This window comes from Talpa europaea (assembly GCF_964194135.1).
Source record: "Talpa europaea genome assembly, chromosome: 13".
Classification (NCBI taxonomy): Eukaryota; Metazoa; Chordata; class Mammalia; order Eulipotyphla; family Talpidae; genus Talpa; species Talpa europaea.
Genome location: NC_140080.1, coordinates 1,708,770 through 1,726,456, shown reverse-complemented (window position 1 = coordinate 1,726,456; position 17,687 = coordinate 1,708,770). Strand labels below are relative to the sequence as shown.

The following is a 17,687-nucleotide window of genomic DNA, read 5'->3' as shown; positions in this document are numbered from 1 at the left end:
GGGGTAAAAGCAGGAAGACCAACTCAATGTCCAGGTGGAGAGAACGTGGCTTAGCCCAGAGCTGGCAGTGGACGTGGTGATCGTTTGAGGGTGAGGCCAGGAGGTTCCTGTTGCCTGATCCCTAGAGACGTCTTTTGTTGTTTGCGGTGCTGCCACAGGTCAGATTCCATGGTGCAGCTAATCCTAAAACCATGGCAGGGCCACCAGCATCCCAGGTCAGGGAATGGCAAGCTTTGCCTTGCATTGGTGGAAAGAGAATGGTTACTGTCAGGGCCTCTTGTCTGTTAGCACCTGCACTAGCCATGCGGGTCAGCTCACGATGCCACCAGCACCTTGACCTGCCTGACTTCACCTGCTCTCCCCAGGCTGCCGCCTGCCCCCGCGTTTGGGCTTGTGGGCCTCAGCCTGCATGTCCACCACACCCAAGCCCCCTGCAGCCACTTTCTGTCATGAGCTGGACTCTGCTCCACCAATATAGCAGGAGAGCGCATCCGAGGGACAAGTGCAGGAGGGGAGGCATGGCCCCGTCACACGGCTAAAGATTGTGAGAGTCAGGATTTGACCCTGTCTCAGTTTAAAACATGGTGTTGGGGCACTTCCAGGTGTGCTCCAGCATTTCTTCCAGCTGTGATGTATTGTGTATTTCACACGTTGAATATATGTACGTACTTTAAGTAAATTACACAGTGCTGCTGTACTTGATTTGCTAGGAGACTTTGTGGTGACCATGTAGTCTTTATTATTATTACTGGTATTATTGTTGTTGTTGTTCTTGTTGTTTTTGTCATAATGGACCCATGACCCCCAGTCTGGAAGTGGCAGAGCTAGAACCTGACCCCTTATTCTGATAAACCTCAGGGAACCCGATTCCAGGCAGGTAACAGGAAGGGGCCTCTGCAGCAGCCCCCCGACTGGCAGGGAGCTGGTCTGGTTCCTCTTCACCTGTCTGATCTGCTACCTCGCAACCGGCTCTCACAGAAATCAGCCTTCAGCTAGAACCTCATTCCGAGTTCACTACAGATTTTGCAAAGGCTTATTTAAATCACAGATTTCAGAAGACTAAAAAAAGAACAGCCATCAAAATGATAACAATGGTCAAAATGATAACCTGGTTTTCTTTGATAAATTTTTTTAAATTTCCATATTAACATTATTTCCAGAATCAACAATAATAATTTCTTTTTTTTTCCTCCACACACAGGTCTTAATTTATTTCTGTGCAACAGAAAGGGTTAAAGTACAGATTTTGTTACAGTTCTCGGGCTGGGACTATTCATTGTTAAATGAGAGTGAGTTCTTGAATGAATTCTTATTTTCTTTAGGAACTTCTGAAGAGATACCCAGAGATGGATAATCAGTACAAATGCTTAAGCAGATTATCTCTTCACCTGGAGAAGGAAATCAAAACCCAAAAAGAGCTTTCAGCTAGAATAGAAGCAAACCTCCCGCTTCCATCTCCACAAACCAAAGAGATTCAAAAGCTTCTCGCTACAAACCAAAGATGTTCCATGGAATTCCTCCGGGTCATAAAGAAATTCGAGGTACCGCCTCCTTTACTGGTACCCCTGTAACAGTGCTGTGCGTCTCAGTCCAGACGCTGGTCTGCTGTGCATCCAGAGTGGGCCACTGGTTGCCTTGTCTCACTGCTGACCGGGAGCTGGTGTGGGCTGAGGCAGGTGTGTGCCCCACCTCCCGGGAGCGGGTTACTCCCCAAGCCACCGGGCACTCAGGGCAGTACCACAGCATCTCCATGCCTCCTGGTCTATCACAAGGCAGGGGTAGTGTGGTGACGGGCGGGTGTGCAGGTGTGTATCACTCCTGGAGACGAGACAGGAGACAGATGACAGCAGGGCCCAGGGAGGGCCATTGGGTTAGGACCTCACTTGACAGTGACTCAGTGGTGACAGTGAGCTGACCATACTGGCATTTTCAATGAGTCTCTACAGAGAACTGAGTTGGAAGGTCAGCCTAGTGGCAGGAGCAGGGTCGAGGGTGCTGCCCCACAGGGCAAGGCTCATAGGGAGAGAGTGTATGAAAGATATTCAAGAAACGCCTCGCAGCTTAAAATAGTGGGCCTGTGAGGTGACAGTGAAAGTGAGGAGAGGAGAGTAGACTGCAGTGCAGTGGGAGAGAGCCATTCAGGGGTTCAAGGTGAGAAAAGTTGGGGGCAGGAGAGAGCCACGCACAGGTGCCCCATGCAGCTCAGGAGGCTGTGTCAAGGTGAAGGGCAGCTAACTCTGACAGCAGGCATGGGCTGGACACTCCACCCACGTTAGCCAGCTCTTGGTGACCTGTCGCCAGTTTGGGAACAGTGATTGTGGAGGAGGCGAGGGGAGCTGTGAGTGGAAGGTGTAGGGGCCGATACCCCATGCCCCCACGTCTGGCAGCTGGGTGTCCATAGCGCATTCTCAAGGTCCATGTCACAGATGGCGCTGTCACCATTGTCACCTTGAAGCCGAGCATCTGAGGATGGGTGACGGTTGCTGCCCAATCTGGTGGTTGCCCAGTTGTGGGCGGGAGGGGCTACTGAAAGGGAACCTCAGGTGCCCAGCTGGGAAGAGTGGGCCACTGGTGATGTAATTAGCCAAAAAAAGAAACAGAAAGGTGGTTTTCTGGAGAAAGGGGTACGGTGACATCTTAGGCAAACTGAATCCTGGAGGCAGGTCCAGTAGGAAGTCAGGCACGTGGAACTTGCAGCCCAGAAGGTCTTCCCTTGAGAAGCTGAGAAGAGGTGGGGGGAGGCTCCAGGCCACTTCACTCACCAGGGGGTATGGATGAACAGAAGATATTGTCCCACCTCACAGTCCCAAGGATTTAAAATTACTTCACCTAGAAAAGGAAAGCAAAAGAAAACAAATAAATAGAATTATTTCATCTAAATGTGACGAAAGCTTCAATCCCAATTTGTGTCATGTTTTTTCCCCAAGTATGTACTAAGTCAAATCACAAAGTTCAAAGAAGAAAATCATGAATCCATCAATAAATTTGAAACGGCTGTTGTGGATGAAGTGGAAAAGCAAAATGAGCTGCTGATTAAGATACAGCACCTGCAGCCAGACTGTGACGAACCATCCATAGAAATAGGAGACCTTGAAGAGAATTTGGACCTACATGCTGAGGTATAGTTTGTTTAAAATGGGTTCAGACATTTAGCCTTTTTAGTTAGGGAGAAAGTTACCTTATCCTGTGCTCAGGGCCATTTTCTTTTATCAGAAATTGAAAGTACATCACCAAGCGGCAGCTGGGCAAGTGCAGAGAATGTAAGAAGGGGACTAGCTCCTTCAGAATCCCACAGCATAGGAAAACTGACCTCATGTCAGCAAGTGCAGATTCCTGGAACCCCAGGATATGCTTTTGGATTTCTTTTCTGCTCGGAATCTGGTATTTCGGCCACAGTGACCACGTGTGGGATGACTTGTGGTCCCTGCAGAGTAAGGCCTGGCCCTCCACAGGCCTGTGTGTGCATGCACAGCTGCCTGGCTCCTCTGGCACTGCGGCCCTCGGGCACGCTCACATGGCCCCGGGCTTCAGCCCTGGGGTAGGATAGCAGACGTGCCCTGTCCATAGCCTGCAATGCTAACGTTTTATCATCCAAGTAACGAAATTTTAAATTAGAATTTTATTTACTTCAGGCTAGTAAGAATGACAGTTCAGCATGGTAGTCTCTCCCCTTTTTTATGGTATTTATTTTATATTTGACTACGGTGTTTGGTTTAAAACTTCACTCATGTTTGGATTATTCATTGCTTAATTTTTTTCACCAGGAAATTCTCAGTGATCTCACAGAAAATAACTTCCACAACATAAATACTGAATTTGAAGAAGTCCTAAGTAATAGGAAAGAGATGACCCAGTTTTTGAAAGAGTGGTTAAATACTCCTGTTGACACAGAAAAGCTTAAAAATGGTATCCAGAGAAAAAACGACAGGCTCAGTCAAGTGAATATCCTTTATAATAACAAGATAATTGTAAGTAGGAATTTTTATTGTGTTATTTCTTTCTTTCTTTCGTTGTTTGCTCCAATTTTTTACTTCTTAAAAGGACTTAATGTTAAGTTTGTGCTCTTTCATTTTTCATCTATGCTTTGAAAAAAATTGTGACGGTAAAGCCTATTCCCCCTCACAGGTCATGCTTCCTTAAGGCACTCAGGCCCCGGGCTTATCCTCATGGAGAAGGGACCCTGGTGTGTTGTCCTCAGATTCCGCATGGGGAGTCCCCTCACCCTTCCTCACATGTCATTCCTGTGGGCAATGAGCCTTCCCGTGATGACAGCTGATGGGGGTGCAGGCGTGGTGCAGGCTGGGAGGCCACACAGACCAGCTGGCGGCCACTCAAATGCCCTGGGGCCCCACCTATGTCCGTGCCGCTGCTGGGATCGCCTGCACTGGCCCTGCCACCTGGTGGGTCAAATGTGGATCTTTGTTCCCAGGGTGGTCGGCCCAGGGACAGATTCCCAAGACCTGAGGCTGCTCACAGTCAGTTCACTCTTTTGTTTCACTTTGCTCTGATGAGAACACCCAGTCTGACTTCTGGAGTCATCCCTGCCCCCACACAACCTGGTGAAATAGGCAGAGATCAGAGTAGGCAGCTGGAGTGGGGAGCTGGGTCAACACCAGTGCCTCCAGGACTGGATTTGTGCGTTCACCTGTTGGGTGATTCTTTCCTGACACTTTAATTTCATTTGGAAAATACACTTAAATCACATGGAAATAAAGTTTTTATTTTTTTAAAAGTTTTCCCAAGGGTCGTTAATCCTCTTCATTGATTACCCAAAGCTAACAAAATAAATAGGCTGTTTCCCAAAAAAAGTGCATGATCAACAAAGAAAAGCATAAATCCAATGTCTGTATAAGATCATCTCTGTAATCACTGATTTTTCTATGCTGTTGAGGCCCCAGTGTAGATAGGAGGCATTTGTCTGAGGCAGGGAAACTGGGAGCTTGCATGGTGTGAGGCTGGGCAGACCCCAGGACAGTCCAGGGTGCCAGCCATATACCACCCAGCAGACACGTCTGATGGAAATAACATAAAGTCACCAGGTGACAGCCAAGTCCTCGTAGTAAGAGCAAAGGCAGAAAGAGGGTGGATTCAGTCCGTCCCCCACGTCACAGAGGCTGGGGTCTGACTACTGTCCCACACGGGAATGCAGGGTTTTCACATCACTTACCAAATATCAGTGACCTTTTTCTCTATAGACACTGAGGTTTAAAATGAAGCAGGACAGTCGTTAAGCTTATCAGCTGTCAGATGGCCCATCAGACATGCTATCTGATGTCTGCTAAGGTTCTGTTTTTAGCCATGACATAGATAATGGCCTTCCCTGCACAACTCAGAGTCCTCCCACGCCTCAGTGCTGAGCTAATAGTGAGACTGTCATCCTGCAAAGCAGTGAGGCCTCCTGGTCCTTATTCTTTAATTTGCATCATCAGCTTCCACCATCTGAAATTGTGGGAACCAATGCAAACCAGAAACAATTCACATTCTTTTGAAGTTTTGTTTTAGAATATTTTTTTTTAAATATCACTTCCTCTTCAATTACAACCTACAGGTTTTTCTTCTTTTTTTTTTTTTTTTTAAGATTTATTTATGCAAGAGCTGGGGTACAGGTCAGAGGTGCGGGATGGTGAGAGAATTCACCAGAGAGAGAACAGGGAGCAGAACAGGCAGACTACCGAAATACGCTGCTGATGGGAGCAGCGGGCGCGACAGGAGAGATCTGCCGTGCCATGTGGGACTCTCCCTGGCTGGCTGGAGATCGAACCTGTGCTGCAGAGGCTGCAGACAGCTTCACGTGCTATGCTGAACCCACTGTGCCACCGGAGAGGCCCTTAAAACATTCTGAATAATGAATTTCAACATGTACCTGTAATCTATAATTTTTGAGCCAGAATTGTGTTTTCACTATCCATTAGGCTATACTTAATGAATCAACAAAGTCTGAAGAAAGAAAGGCTGTTGTCGCTAAAGAATGGGAGCAGAAACTGAAATCAATGAAAGAGATAAATGAAAAGCTGTTTAAAAACTACAAAACTTTGAAAATCCCCCAGACATCTGTTGCCCTTGTCAACCCTGCTCCCCAAGACGATAAGAATCATGTTATAGCCAGAGCTCCACAGCCCACCTCAGAGGTATGTGATTCCTTATCTTTTCAATAGCAGTTTTATCAGTCACAGTGCATCCGTATAACATTTCAGAGAAAAATTATAGCACTGAATGTATCTGTTAAGAAACACGTACCATGTGTGTCTTATTTTTTACATATAGTCCTATTATGTAAGATCTGCCCTTTGGATCATAAAACAGAACTATCTTGCAGTATCTTAGATTATAATTTCCAAAATCACATGACTTCCAATTAAACTATAACTTGTCTGTATACAGAACTGGTTTAGAGGGAAAAATAAATTCATTCTTAATCAAAATAAAGCATTAACAGGTTAAACCTGCAACATATTTCTTTTTTTTTTTTTTAATAAATTTTATTGTTATATTCCCCATACAATTGCAGCCCCCCCCATTCTGACCCCAATCCCTCCCCTACCGCCCCCGCCCCCCTAAAAGTGTCTCTGGTTCATAGTTTTTTGTTGATTTTGATTTTCACTTTCTTATAGTTATTCATTTTCCTGGTCCCTTATTTAAGTTTTCTAGATTCCTGCTATGAGTGAGACCATCCGGTATTTTTCTTTTTCTTTTTGGCTTATTTCGCTGAGCATGATCCCTTCCAGCGCCATCCATGTTGCTGCAAATTGCATGTGTTTATCTTTTTTGAATGCTGAGTAATATTCCATGGTATATATGTACCACATCTTCTTGATCCAGTCATCTATTTTTGGGCATTTGGGCTGTTTCCAAAGCTTAGCTATTGTAAACAGTGCTGCTATAAACATAGGGGTGCAGGTGTTCTTTGGAATTGATGTTTCTGTGTCCTTTGGGTAAATACCTAGGAGTGGAATTGCTGGATCATATGGAAGCTCTATGTTTAGTAGGTCCAGAAATCTCCACACAGCTCTCCACAGTGGTTGGACCAGTTTGCACTCCCACCAACAGTGCAGAAGAGTTCCTTTTTCTCCACACCCTCGCCAGCATTTGTTGTGCAACATATTTCTTATGCAGATTAACTGTGTCTAAGAATTAGTATTTTAATTGAATGGTCCAGTCACTACTCCCTAACCGGGGAGTAGTTAAGTAAGCACACTATTTTATTAGCACACAAAATGACTAGGTGGGCAACACGAATAAATCGTATGTCATTTTTTAACATTGACCACGGTTCAATGATCATTTGCTGGTGGAAACTAGAATGTGAATGTACAGCATGTGGATTTGTTGGTCAGTTGTCCATCTCAGCTGGTAGAGATGGAAATAAGAGAAATATGAAACACAACTAACCAAAGGCAGTAAGATAAAAAAAACAGAGGGAAACTCCTTCTTCAGCGACCCAAGGAAGTGCCTTCTGGAGAACAGAGCAAAATGCTGCTGCTTGGACCTCCCAGCTAGAGCAGCCTGGCATGTGGGGTCAGGACAGAGCAGAGTGCGCAGTAGTGCCTCCAGATTAGCCTCAGCACTGGGTCCTGGTCATGGTGACAACCCTGTCATGGGGAAGAGCTGGTCCTCTCTGTTGGCTCAAGACCACCACCCAGCCATCGGGAATAAAGCAAGCCTGCATTCCTACCTGAGTCAAACAAAAATAAATGCTAGGTGGGCCCAAAACGCAGACTTTATCCAGGAAACCTCCATGTATGTGCAAGTAAATACTCTGTCACCCACGAACAAAGTCAGGTAACTATATTCAAGTACTTCTGACTTGCAAAAACCTAGAAATAACCTAAAATATTTACCATTACATAATGGCTTAGCCAAATTATGGTACCTCCACAAAGCCCATAAAAACAGAAACCTGAGAGAGCTATCTGTGCCGGTAATGGAAGGATCTAGAATATACCTTATCAAGTGAAAAAGAAGAGCAGAGCAGGGTGTGTGTTGTGTGGCTGTGCATGCAGCTGGTGTTGGCGAGCTGCGTGCAGCACGCCCCAGGAAGCACAGGCATCTCAGGAAGGGGACCCCGGAGGATTAGCGCACTCTGCTCTGTCCTGACCCCACATGCCAGGCTGCTCTAGCTGGGAGGTCCAAGCAGCAGGCCATTGTATCAGGGTCAGCTGGATCTGAGCTCGGGAAACTTGCTCTTCATTATATGCCTTGAATGAATTTTGAATTTTTCTCTTGTAATTTTCAATTTGAAAAATTAACTCAAAAATAAAGGGAAATGTGAACTATACATGTTAAAGAGTCAGCTGGCAAAAGTGCTTTCTGTGAGTGTTGAAATGGGAGTGTGCTAACCAGTCAATAAAATAAACATTAGAAGGCAAAATCTGGGCATTTTTAATCCAAACATCACCAGTTTCTAGATAGATACTTGCCTTGTTTTCTATCCTTTGTTAATGCAGTCTGTGAAAAGTTAATACCTAAATGTGACTGTCTTTGTCTCAAACTCATCTACTGTGATTCCGTCTTAAATGTGTGTCTGTTCCTCATAGAGAATTCAGGAGCTGGAAGCCTCACTGCGTGAAGCTAAAGACAGCGCGAGGCATAAAGAAAGCAAGATTATAAAAATGCAGAAAGAACTTGAGATGATGACTGATGTGATAGCAAAACTTCAAGGGAAAGTTAATGAATCAAATGAATGCCTTGAGAAAACAAAAGAAATGATGCAAGCCCTTCAGGTGACTTAAGCTCTTTTCATTTTTAAAAAAAGGTTTTTGCTGTTTCTGTTGAATGTGGCGGGCGGTTTGGCACTCCGATCTGTTGCTCATCGCCCTATACCCGTGTGAAGGGCTGTGCTCACACTGAGAAAGCAAACGACTGCCAGAAATGAGATGACTCTGGGGTTCAGTCCCGAGCACCCAGAGGAGAGGTGCCTCTGGGACCCCGAGATGCGCAATGACTTAGGGAGCTGGGGAGGAGTCCGAGCTAGAGCAGAGCTGTGGGGACCCAGCTGTGGGACCAGTGGAGAGAGAACGGGCGCAAGTGAGATGGAGCAGGTCCCGCTTCTTTTGCACTTGGGGATCTTAAAGTGTTTCTGGGAGCAGGTGAATGACAAATAAATGGATGGATACAGGTGTCCGCCCGGAGAAAACACTCGGGGGGCTTGTAGATGACACCCACCACTCCATGATTTTCAGCCTTTTGGTTTCATTTTGTTCAGGTGCATCATTTTTTACGTGGAAAAGAATTTAAGATCTAAAAGCTGTATGTTCTCTAACCACATGTCGGCTTTAGAAATTCTTCGCATGAGGGGCCTCCCCGGTGGCGCAGCAGTTAAGCGCTGGGTTGCAAAGCTACCTGCAGCCTCTGCAGCGCCGGTTCGATCCCCGGCTGTTCCCCGGCCACCGGAGGAGGGTCCCACATGGCGCACAGACCTCTCCTGCCGCCCGCTGCTCCTGTCAGCAGTGTACCTCGGTCCTTCTGCCTGCTCTGCTCCCTGCTCTGGCTCTGGTGAATTCTCTCACCCTCCTGCGCTTCTGACTGTACCCAGTGCTTGTATAAATAAATAAATAAATCTTTAAAAAAAAAAAAAAAGAAATTCTTCACATGAAATGTCTAGTTGTTATTTGTTTTGCTGTTAAGTGATCTTCCCTGTTTTTCATTTATTTGGAGTTGGCTGTTCTTAAATGGTCCTACCCACTCAAAGGGGATTCTTTGAAACTACTTTAAAATTATCTTTGTCTTTGTCTTCCCTAAAAAATGTAGGACAAGGCCGCTTTGGGAGCTAAACCTTATAAAGAAGAAATTGAAGATCTCAAAACAAAGCTGGTCAAAGTAGACCTGGAGAAGATGAAACTCACCAAGGACTTTGAAAAGGAGTATGTCTTTGCCTTAATCGGACATGATTTTAGTGACTTAAATCCCCCTTCTATACTATATAAGTTTATCGGCACTAGTTAACTTTTTAAAATATGGTTTATGAAGATACTCTTAATTGTTTCTTTGAAACAAATACATCCAGATTTTAAGCATATGAAATTCTTCAACTAATCATAATTGTGATCAATTAACAACACTGCTTTGGGGTGCTTTTTTATTAATCATAGTAACAGCTCAAGAACAGTCCTTGTGTGGCTTGAAAGTGTTATTGTGTGTTTAGCGGTTGACTAAGATTTGTGTTGGTCTTTCTGTTGTGTCACATGGGGGCTGTACCTCCTTGTCGTTTGTGGCACCTGTCCCCAGGAGCACTACTCCTCTAGGGCTGTCTGTGCACGGTGCTGTGTGATAGCATGCCCGTGGCCTTGGTGAAGCAGCACAGGAAAAGATACTAAGCAGGCAGGGAAACTGAGTGAGAAGGGAGATGTTGCCACTTACTAAGGTATCACTTCAGCAAACTGTTGAATCTCTCTGGTCCTAACCTTAATAGTCAAAGCTCGATTTGTAATAGAGCATTTCTTTTTTTGTGTGTGTGTGTGTGGGACCCTTGCCGGCAGCCGGGGAACGAACCGGCGCTGCAGAGGCTGCGGGCAGCCTCCCGGCCCAGCGCTCAACCGCTGCGCCACCAGGGGACGCCCAGTAATAGAGCATTTCTTAAAAGCCGTTCTGACTCCCAACTCTTTATTCTTCCCTAAACCTCTGATGGATATTTAATGATACCTAATCTGCCCCAAAGTGGCTCTCTGTACCTTGGTGCTGTCTCACTTAACTAGCCTTCCTTTTGCTAAGTCTGTTGGTTTCAGTGGCATTTGCACCTGTTAATTATGAAAAGCAGTTTGACTTACAGCTCAGAGTCAGCAGATACTTTCAGAGCATCTGAAAAAAGATACTATCTGAGAAAGACAGGAAGCCCTGTAATTTAGCACTGCGGATCAGCCGTTCGCATTCCAGGCCACAGCCTGCGTTGGCTTCCCTGACATCCTGGGAAGGGAACTGTTAGGGAATTGCTGAGCCTTCTAGCTGTTTCTAGGACCTCATGGTAAACATCTAATGGCTTCATGGTCCCTCCAGATATACTGCTCAGTAACCAGCTAGTAGTTAAGAATGTTGTCCCTGCCCCCATGTGAGGACCACCCCCTCCCCTGCAGGAGCTGCATGAGGACGTCACTCCTGCCTCTTGGGGATGTTCTGTCACTGTGATGGTCTCAGCAGAAAATTCTTGACTACAGGTCTTTTTAGTCTGCCATTAAAGTCTTTCTTTTCTTCTTCTATTAGGATGACTTCTGTAAAAGCCGCCGTAGACTATCAAAAAGAAGTTATACGGGTACTGAGAGAAAATCTTAGAAGAAATCAACAGGCCCAAGATACCTCAAGTAAGTAGAAGAGACTTTCCATGTACGTCTCAGCCCCTTGACATCTCTCAGACTCCTGCACCTAACTGTCAGGTAAACCTGCCTGATCCGGACACAGAAGAACTGTTTCTAAGATGTGTTCCTGGGGTCTTTTCCTGAGACATTTCCTTGGTAGACATAGTTCCACTGTTTATCACTGTATAGTCTTGAAAAATATGAATTTTTACCTTTGCAGTCTTAGTTGTTTATGTTGGTGAAGATGCTCTGACTTAAAGCCCTAAAGGCAGGAGCAGCCTTCCTAAGAGCATGACCTGTGTCTCACAGGTTGTGGCCATATGTAGACAGGACCTACTGTCCATGCTGGGCACGCAGAGTGCATGCTGGCCTGTGCATCTGCTTGGAAGTATAGCATGGACAGTTTCAGAGCTGATCAAGTCTCTGCGTAAACAGTCCTCAGCCCACCCTGTCCCACATTCTGTCTCTTTTGTTTTACATGGGGAGAGAGATGCCACAGGACTTGGCCACTGTCTAGTTGGCAGGCCGCTCCCTGAACCAATGCCTTGGCCACGAGAGGGCGGGGCCACCCAACCTTCTACTCACACATGCTTAGTGCAAGGGTCGCGCCCACAGTCCCATGTGAAAACGCACCAAAAATTCCAGATGCCAAGCAGACGTAAGATGTGCATATTACTCTCGGCTTATTTAAGAAAAGCTAAAGGTGTACAGATAAGGTGCATGGTACATGTTTAGCTTGAGCTCCCTGAGCCTTGCGGGATAACCCTGGTTCCTAGAAAACTTTAAGGTATAAAAGAGACCTGAGGATCCTTCGTTGTTACAGAAGGGTCCGGATGATTACGCCTGATTTGTAACTGATGTTCAGGTACATGCTGAAGTCAAAATAGCTGCAAAGAAAATTACATACACCCTCCCCGCCTTTTGTGTTACTCCATGATGAACGTTCACGTAGTTGAACAAATGTGTTGAGTCCTCATGGTGCCCTGAGTGGCTCCCACATCCTGTGCTGTGAGGTGCCCTCCCGGTGCCGCCGCCATCACTGGAGCTGCTGCACCATGGCCCTGGAGAGACGCAACGAGCAGGACTGTGGTGGTGGGACTGGCAGGATCCTGGAGACACCCTGGGGGCCAGAGCAGCATCGTGAGGGTTAACACCGCTCGACTCCCAGCCCTGGCCATTAGAGCTGGCACCTTCTCCCTGCATCTGTAGATCTTTTCCGGGCCTCTAGGTCCCTTCACATCCCAAGATCTGCACATGAGGGTCATTCAGGATCATCGGAGTATCTCAATGGCCCCTCAGCGTGAGTGTGGGAGTGTGATGGGCCCTGCCTGGAAATAACATCCTGAGGTGCCCTGGAGTAGCGGGCTGGAGAACGGATGGATGGAGGGGAGTAGTGTTCTGGTCTTTATTTAGAAAGTGTCATGGTGGTCGTGTCTGTGACCAGCGCCCTGCTCGAGGACTCAGGTCTTGTTTCTGACTGTTCGTCTGTGGTAAATTGGCTTCTTCATACATTGTTTCACTTCAAGTGAAGACATTCTGTATTTAGAATGATGAGTGGTTAGGCAAGGGAAGCTTGAGGTAGAAGAAAGTCACATCTGACCTCAGGGGAGGTGGTGATCAAGGTGTTTTGGTTTTTATAGTGACTGATCGCACTTAATAAGGCTTCCTTTATTTTGAAGTTTGAAGGTAAGTAAAGTCATCGTGTTTGTGTACTTGTCTCCCACAGTGGTCTCAGAACACACTGAGTCTCAGCCTGCAAATAAACCCCTAACCTGTGGCGGTGGCAGTGGCATTGTACAAAGCACCAAAGCTCTGATCCTGAAAAGTGAATATGTAAGGCTAGAAAAAGAAAATTCCAAGTTAAAGCAGCAAAATGAACAGCTCCTCAAGGAAAACGGTGATCTGTTAAGGTAAGGTGTGTGACCACGCCGCGGGCGTGCCCCCGTGCAGGTGCAGGTGGGAGGGTGGGCTACACAGACACTGTGTACCAGCTGGTGAACCTTCCCACACGGACAGTCCGTGTAACGTGTCTGTAAAGAGGGGGATGGACACGATGACAGCCATCCTGTGTGCTTACTGTCAGTCGACTCACTTATTTTCAACTAAGCCAAGAGCCAGGGGGCCAAGAGATTTTTGAGAGTCGGCTTAAATACACAACTGCACATGCCCAGTCTGCAAGGTTCTCCTCAAAGCAGCTTTCAGTCTGGTATCGTGGCCTGTTTACTTTTACTTTAGGAACAGTTCTAACAAATTATGCATCTACCAAAGATGAGCGTCTTGGCAAGAGCACACTTCTAGTGATAGCATAGAGGAAAGCGTTCATTAAACAAATAATCATACAAATAATTATTTATAGTGATTGCTATTAAACAAGTGAAAAACCAAATGGGACATTGTGAGTGGGTGGAACAGAGGGTGGGACCTTGTCTAGATGTCGGGAGGAGTGGTGATCAAGAGACTAGAGTAGGAGTTCCGCCAGGTGACGGGGACGGAGGTGCCTGGCATGGCCAGGGCACAGGGGATGGGGCGGTGAGGTGCCAGGTCATCGGTCCAGATCACACGGGCCTTTGGGGCATCTAGAACGTGAGGGGAGGATTGTGAGCCCACCTGGTGAGGTCAGATGGCGTTGCTGGTGTTAGGGCACCGGGCTCTATTCTGCTCCAGCAAAGGTAACCTCAGCATGGATGACAGTGGCACCGAAGGGGACAGCAATGAGGAGGTGCAGGGCAGAGATGAGCCTGTGGCTTCGCCTCCTACCAGACTGATGTGAAGGAAAGGGAGTCACCCCTAGGCTTGCTCCCAGGCTCTGGAGGAACTAGGTCAATGCCCGTGGCCTCTCCCATAGGAAGCAAGAAGGGGCACGCAGTATCATCTTTAAAATTACAAAGGCCAGGTCAATCCAGCATCCAGAAGACCCACTCTGTTGCAGTTTGGCCGCAGAAGCTCAGCAGATAAATCACTCTGGGTGACGCTGATTCGCCCGAAGACCCAATCCCCATTCCGGGCTTGCGTCCACAACTCTGTGACTGTGGCGGTCAGTCAGTTTGTATCGCCCTCGTTCCATTTTCTGAACTGCAGAAATAGTCCAAACAGGAAGAGCTTGGTTGAAATTAAAATATAAACACGATAAAATGGTCAAGGATATTTTGTGTTGTCACTCCATTGTAAAGAATGGTGTGATGTGTGGACATTTCAGGTCTCAGGTATGCTAATGAGCTCCTTTTTTGTTTCTCCATGTTTAAGCAATAATCACCATCTTTCCAATGAGGTCAGAACCTGGAAGGAGAGAACTTTGAAAAGAGACCCTCACAGTGAGGCAGCCCGTGAGATTTCTCCAAAGTCTCCGAAGGTGACTGGCATGGTCTCTAAGAGGAGGCACCGCACACCCTCCCAGTGCAAGGAGCGAAACAGACCAGACCCCGCGCCCCAGGAGTCTCCCAAGTCCTGGTTCTTCGACAGTCGCACGAAATCTTTCCCAGCACCACACCCGGTTCGCTATTTCGACAACTCTGGCCTAGGCCTTTGCCCTGGTAGGTGGCTGTCCTGGTTTCTTGGCATGGGGCATTGGACCTCATCTTCAGCACGTGGCCCTAGGTGTGGGCAGAGGGGGCATGGCTGGGCAGCTGCCTGTGCCTTTTGCACCTGTGGCAGGAGGATTCCCCATAGCACTATTGTGTGGCCACGTCTCACCCCAAGTCCAGTCTTTATTCTGCCTCTTCAATGCTCAGCTTTTCCCAAAAACATAAAGACACTGCCCTATAAACAAAATAGTTCCCTTGGAAAGGCCTTTCTTACTAATTGCATGGCACGTGTTCATGTCCTTCCTGCTACACAAGCCAGACAGCGACTTGTGCACTTACGCATTCACCCAGTCAGCAGCATATGTTGGCCTCTTACTGTGTGTCAGGCATTAAGCCCTGGTGGACACTGACTGAAGAGCAGAACCAGCCATGATGCCAACCCTCATGGGGAGCAGTCCAGCAACAGGGTAGTCCAGAAAAGGACAAATTCTAGAGTACAGGGGCCAGGAGATATGTCACCACCTTTGTTTTAGGTATACTAGAGGTGCTCCTTGAAGGGAACAGAATGCTCCTTGAAGGGCATTACCATGAGTTATTTAACCTACAGGTGGGTGACAGCCCCAGTGGGAGGGTAGAAACAGGGCCACAGAGCACAGAGGCCTCTGCAGGTGGACCTGGGGCCGAGAGCAGAGCCAGACCCCAGGCCTGTAGGTGGTACAGCCTGTGCTGTCTGCTGAACAGTGAGTGGTGATAGCAGTGTGTGGCAGTGGTGCAGCAGGAAGTGACGCAGCGCAAGAGGACAGATGAGAGAAATGTGAGCGTTAAATCAGTGCATGGGGCAGAAAAGGGATCAGGGCCCACCCGCCCCATGAGTGCTGTCAGGATAGGGTGAGGCAGGAGGCTCTGGGCAACAGGCATTTCTTGTCACCTTCCTGGTGACACAACCTTTGTCACATGACCCATATGTGCAGCCAGAGTCCTGTGGGGCGGTGCCTCACCCATCGGGAGCTGCAGCAGCTGTTGGGCCTGAGGATAGGGGCTGCTGAACCAGGAGAAGCCTTGAGCACAGCTGCAGGGTCTGAGGCCGTATACATCTATTACACCCCAAAGTTAGAGCATGTCAGCAGCTGGACATGCTCTGAGGGGCACAGGAAGGACATTTTGGGGGGTATGTCCCCCACCTAGTATTTAACAAACATTTAAGAACTGTCCACTGGCTAACACAGGGAGCTTGGACTGTGTCACACGTGAGATTTTAGGAGGCTTGAAAATCTGAGTTATCTAATAGTGACAGAGGCAACACGTGCAAAATATGAATTACTCCAAACAAATAAAAACGCCTGTCATTTTATCAATATATGACTGTCTCTGGTACTGTTTATTAAGTGAAGTAAATAAAAAGTAGCCTGGAGGAATGTGTAAATCAAAAACTGACATTTCAGAGTTAAAGGACGTAGTTCCAGGGCCTCCCTGGTGGCGCAGCGGTTGAGCGCTGGGTTGCGAAGCTGCCCGCGGCCTCTGCAGCGCCGGTTCGATCCCCGGCTGCTCCCCGGTCACCGGAGGAGGGTCCCACATGGCGCGCAGACCTCTCCTGCCGCCCGCTGCTCCCCTCAGCAGTGTACTTCGGTCCTTCTGCCTGCTCTGCTCCCCGCTCTGGCTCTGGTGAATTCTCTCACCCTCCCGCGCTTCTGACTGTACCCAGTGCATGTATAAACAAAACAAACAAACAACCCAGCAAACAAATAAATAAAGCATGCCTCTATAAAAAAAAAAAAAAAAAAAAAAAAATGAAAAAAAAAAAAAATAAAGGACGTAGTTCCAGCTTGAATTTATAAAATGAGTCTAAAAATTGTTTAATGTCAGTCATTAATTTTAATTACAAAAGGTAATCTAAATTATCTCAACAACCTAATTATTAAAACCAAGTATACTCAATTTATTTTAATAAGTATAATAACTTTTAAAAATGAGTGTTATTTTTAAACATTAGAGGAGACTGAGCGAGCTTTCTAAAGTCTCAAAGTTTTCCAAAGGTGGCTAAATTGTCTCTAAAACACATACTCTTTATTTAGCACACTATTTTTCTAAAAGTAAGTCAAAAGAAAATCATCTGTTTGATCACTTTGAATCTCAAATTACTGAATTCCAAGTAAGAGTTTACTTCATTTTATAGATATGGTTTTTACTTGTGAAAAAAATTTGAGAGAGAGAATGGGATACATCTCTCCAAAATAGGCGACGTGAGGATTGCTTCTTAGGCAAGCCAGAGGAAGTTAATGGGCACCTGGCCTTTTTCCTTTTTTCTTATCTCTGCTTTCCTCGCATCCTTTCCACTCCCACTTGCATTTGGTTCTGTATATTTTTTACTATGATTGTTTCTGTTTTTGCTTTCTTCCCTCAGAAGAACAGACCACCGGAGCAGAGAATGTGGCCCCTCAGCCGGGTGCCTGGCTCACCTCCTCTGAGTCTGACATGCCAGAATGCAAGACCCAGTAGCCTCGTCTCTGTCACTTTCTTGGATCCAAGTGGCCCGTGAACCTGGTTGGGAAATGACTGTCTCTGGCAGCTCTGTCACAGCCAACCTCATTGCAACTCCATTTTCCCTTTGCCACCAGAATTGGAAGATGAACAGCTCAGAGATAAGTGCTTTCCAGTAAGGTAGGACAGTGATAGGGGTGCCTGCTTCAACATGCCAATATTTTAGAAATCAATCATTTTATTTATTTGTGTATTTTGTAAAGAATAAATTCATTGAAGGAAGTGTGGTTTTTCCATGTATTCATAAAATGTATACATTTTACTAGTGTAAAGTTGTAGACATGTGACTTACTTTTGAATTGTAATACACAAATTAATATAAAGCATCATGTGGTTAGCAAAA

General features: G+C 46.5%; 1 protein-coding gene across 1 annotated transcript in view; it reads left to right on the top strand.

Moving 5' to 3' along the window:
• The window catches only part of CENPE (centromere protein E), a gene marked incomplete at both ends in the record, with an annotated part of 51,792 nt that extends 34,490 nt beyond the window's left edge, over positions 1-17,302 (top strand). The window contains 10 exons of the mRNA XM_084251984.1: positions 1,323-1,541; positions 2,928-3,119; positions 3,765-3,968; positions 5,913-6,128; positions 8,535-8,720; positions 9,748-9,860; positions 11,194-11,291; positions 13,012-13,195; positions 14,529-14,815; positions 17,208-17,302. Coding sequence (XP_084108110.1) covers positions 1,323-1,541; positions 2,928-3,119; positions 3,765-3,968; positions 5,913-6,128; positions 8,535-8,720; positions 9,748-9,860; positions 11,194-11,291; positions 13,012-13,195; positions 14,529-14,815; positions 17,208-17,302 — 1,794 coding nt within the window. The remainder of the gene's footprint in view (positions 1-1,322; positions 1,542-2,927; positions 3,120-3,764; positions 3,969-5,912; positions 6,129-8,534; positions 8,721-9,747; positions 9,861-11,193; positions 11,292-13,011; positions 13,196-14,528; positions 14,816-17,207) is intronic.
• Between the last annotated feature and the right edge of the window lie 385 nt (positions 17,303-17,687).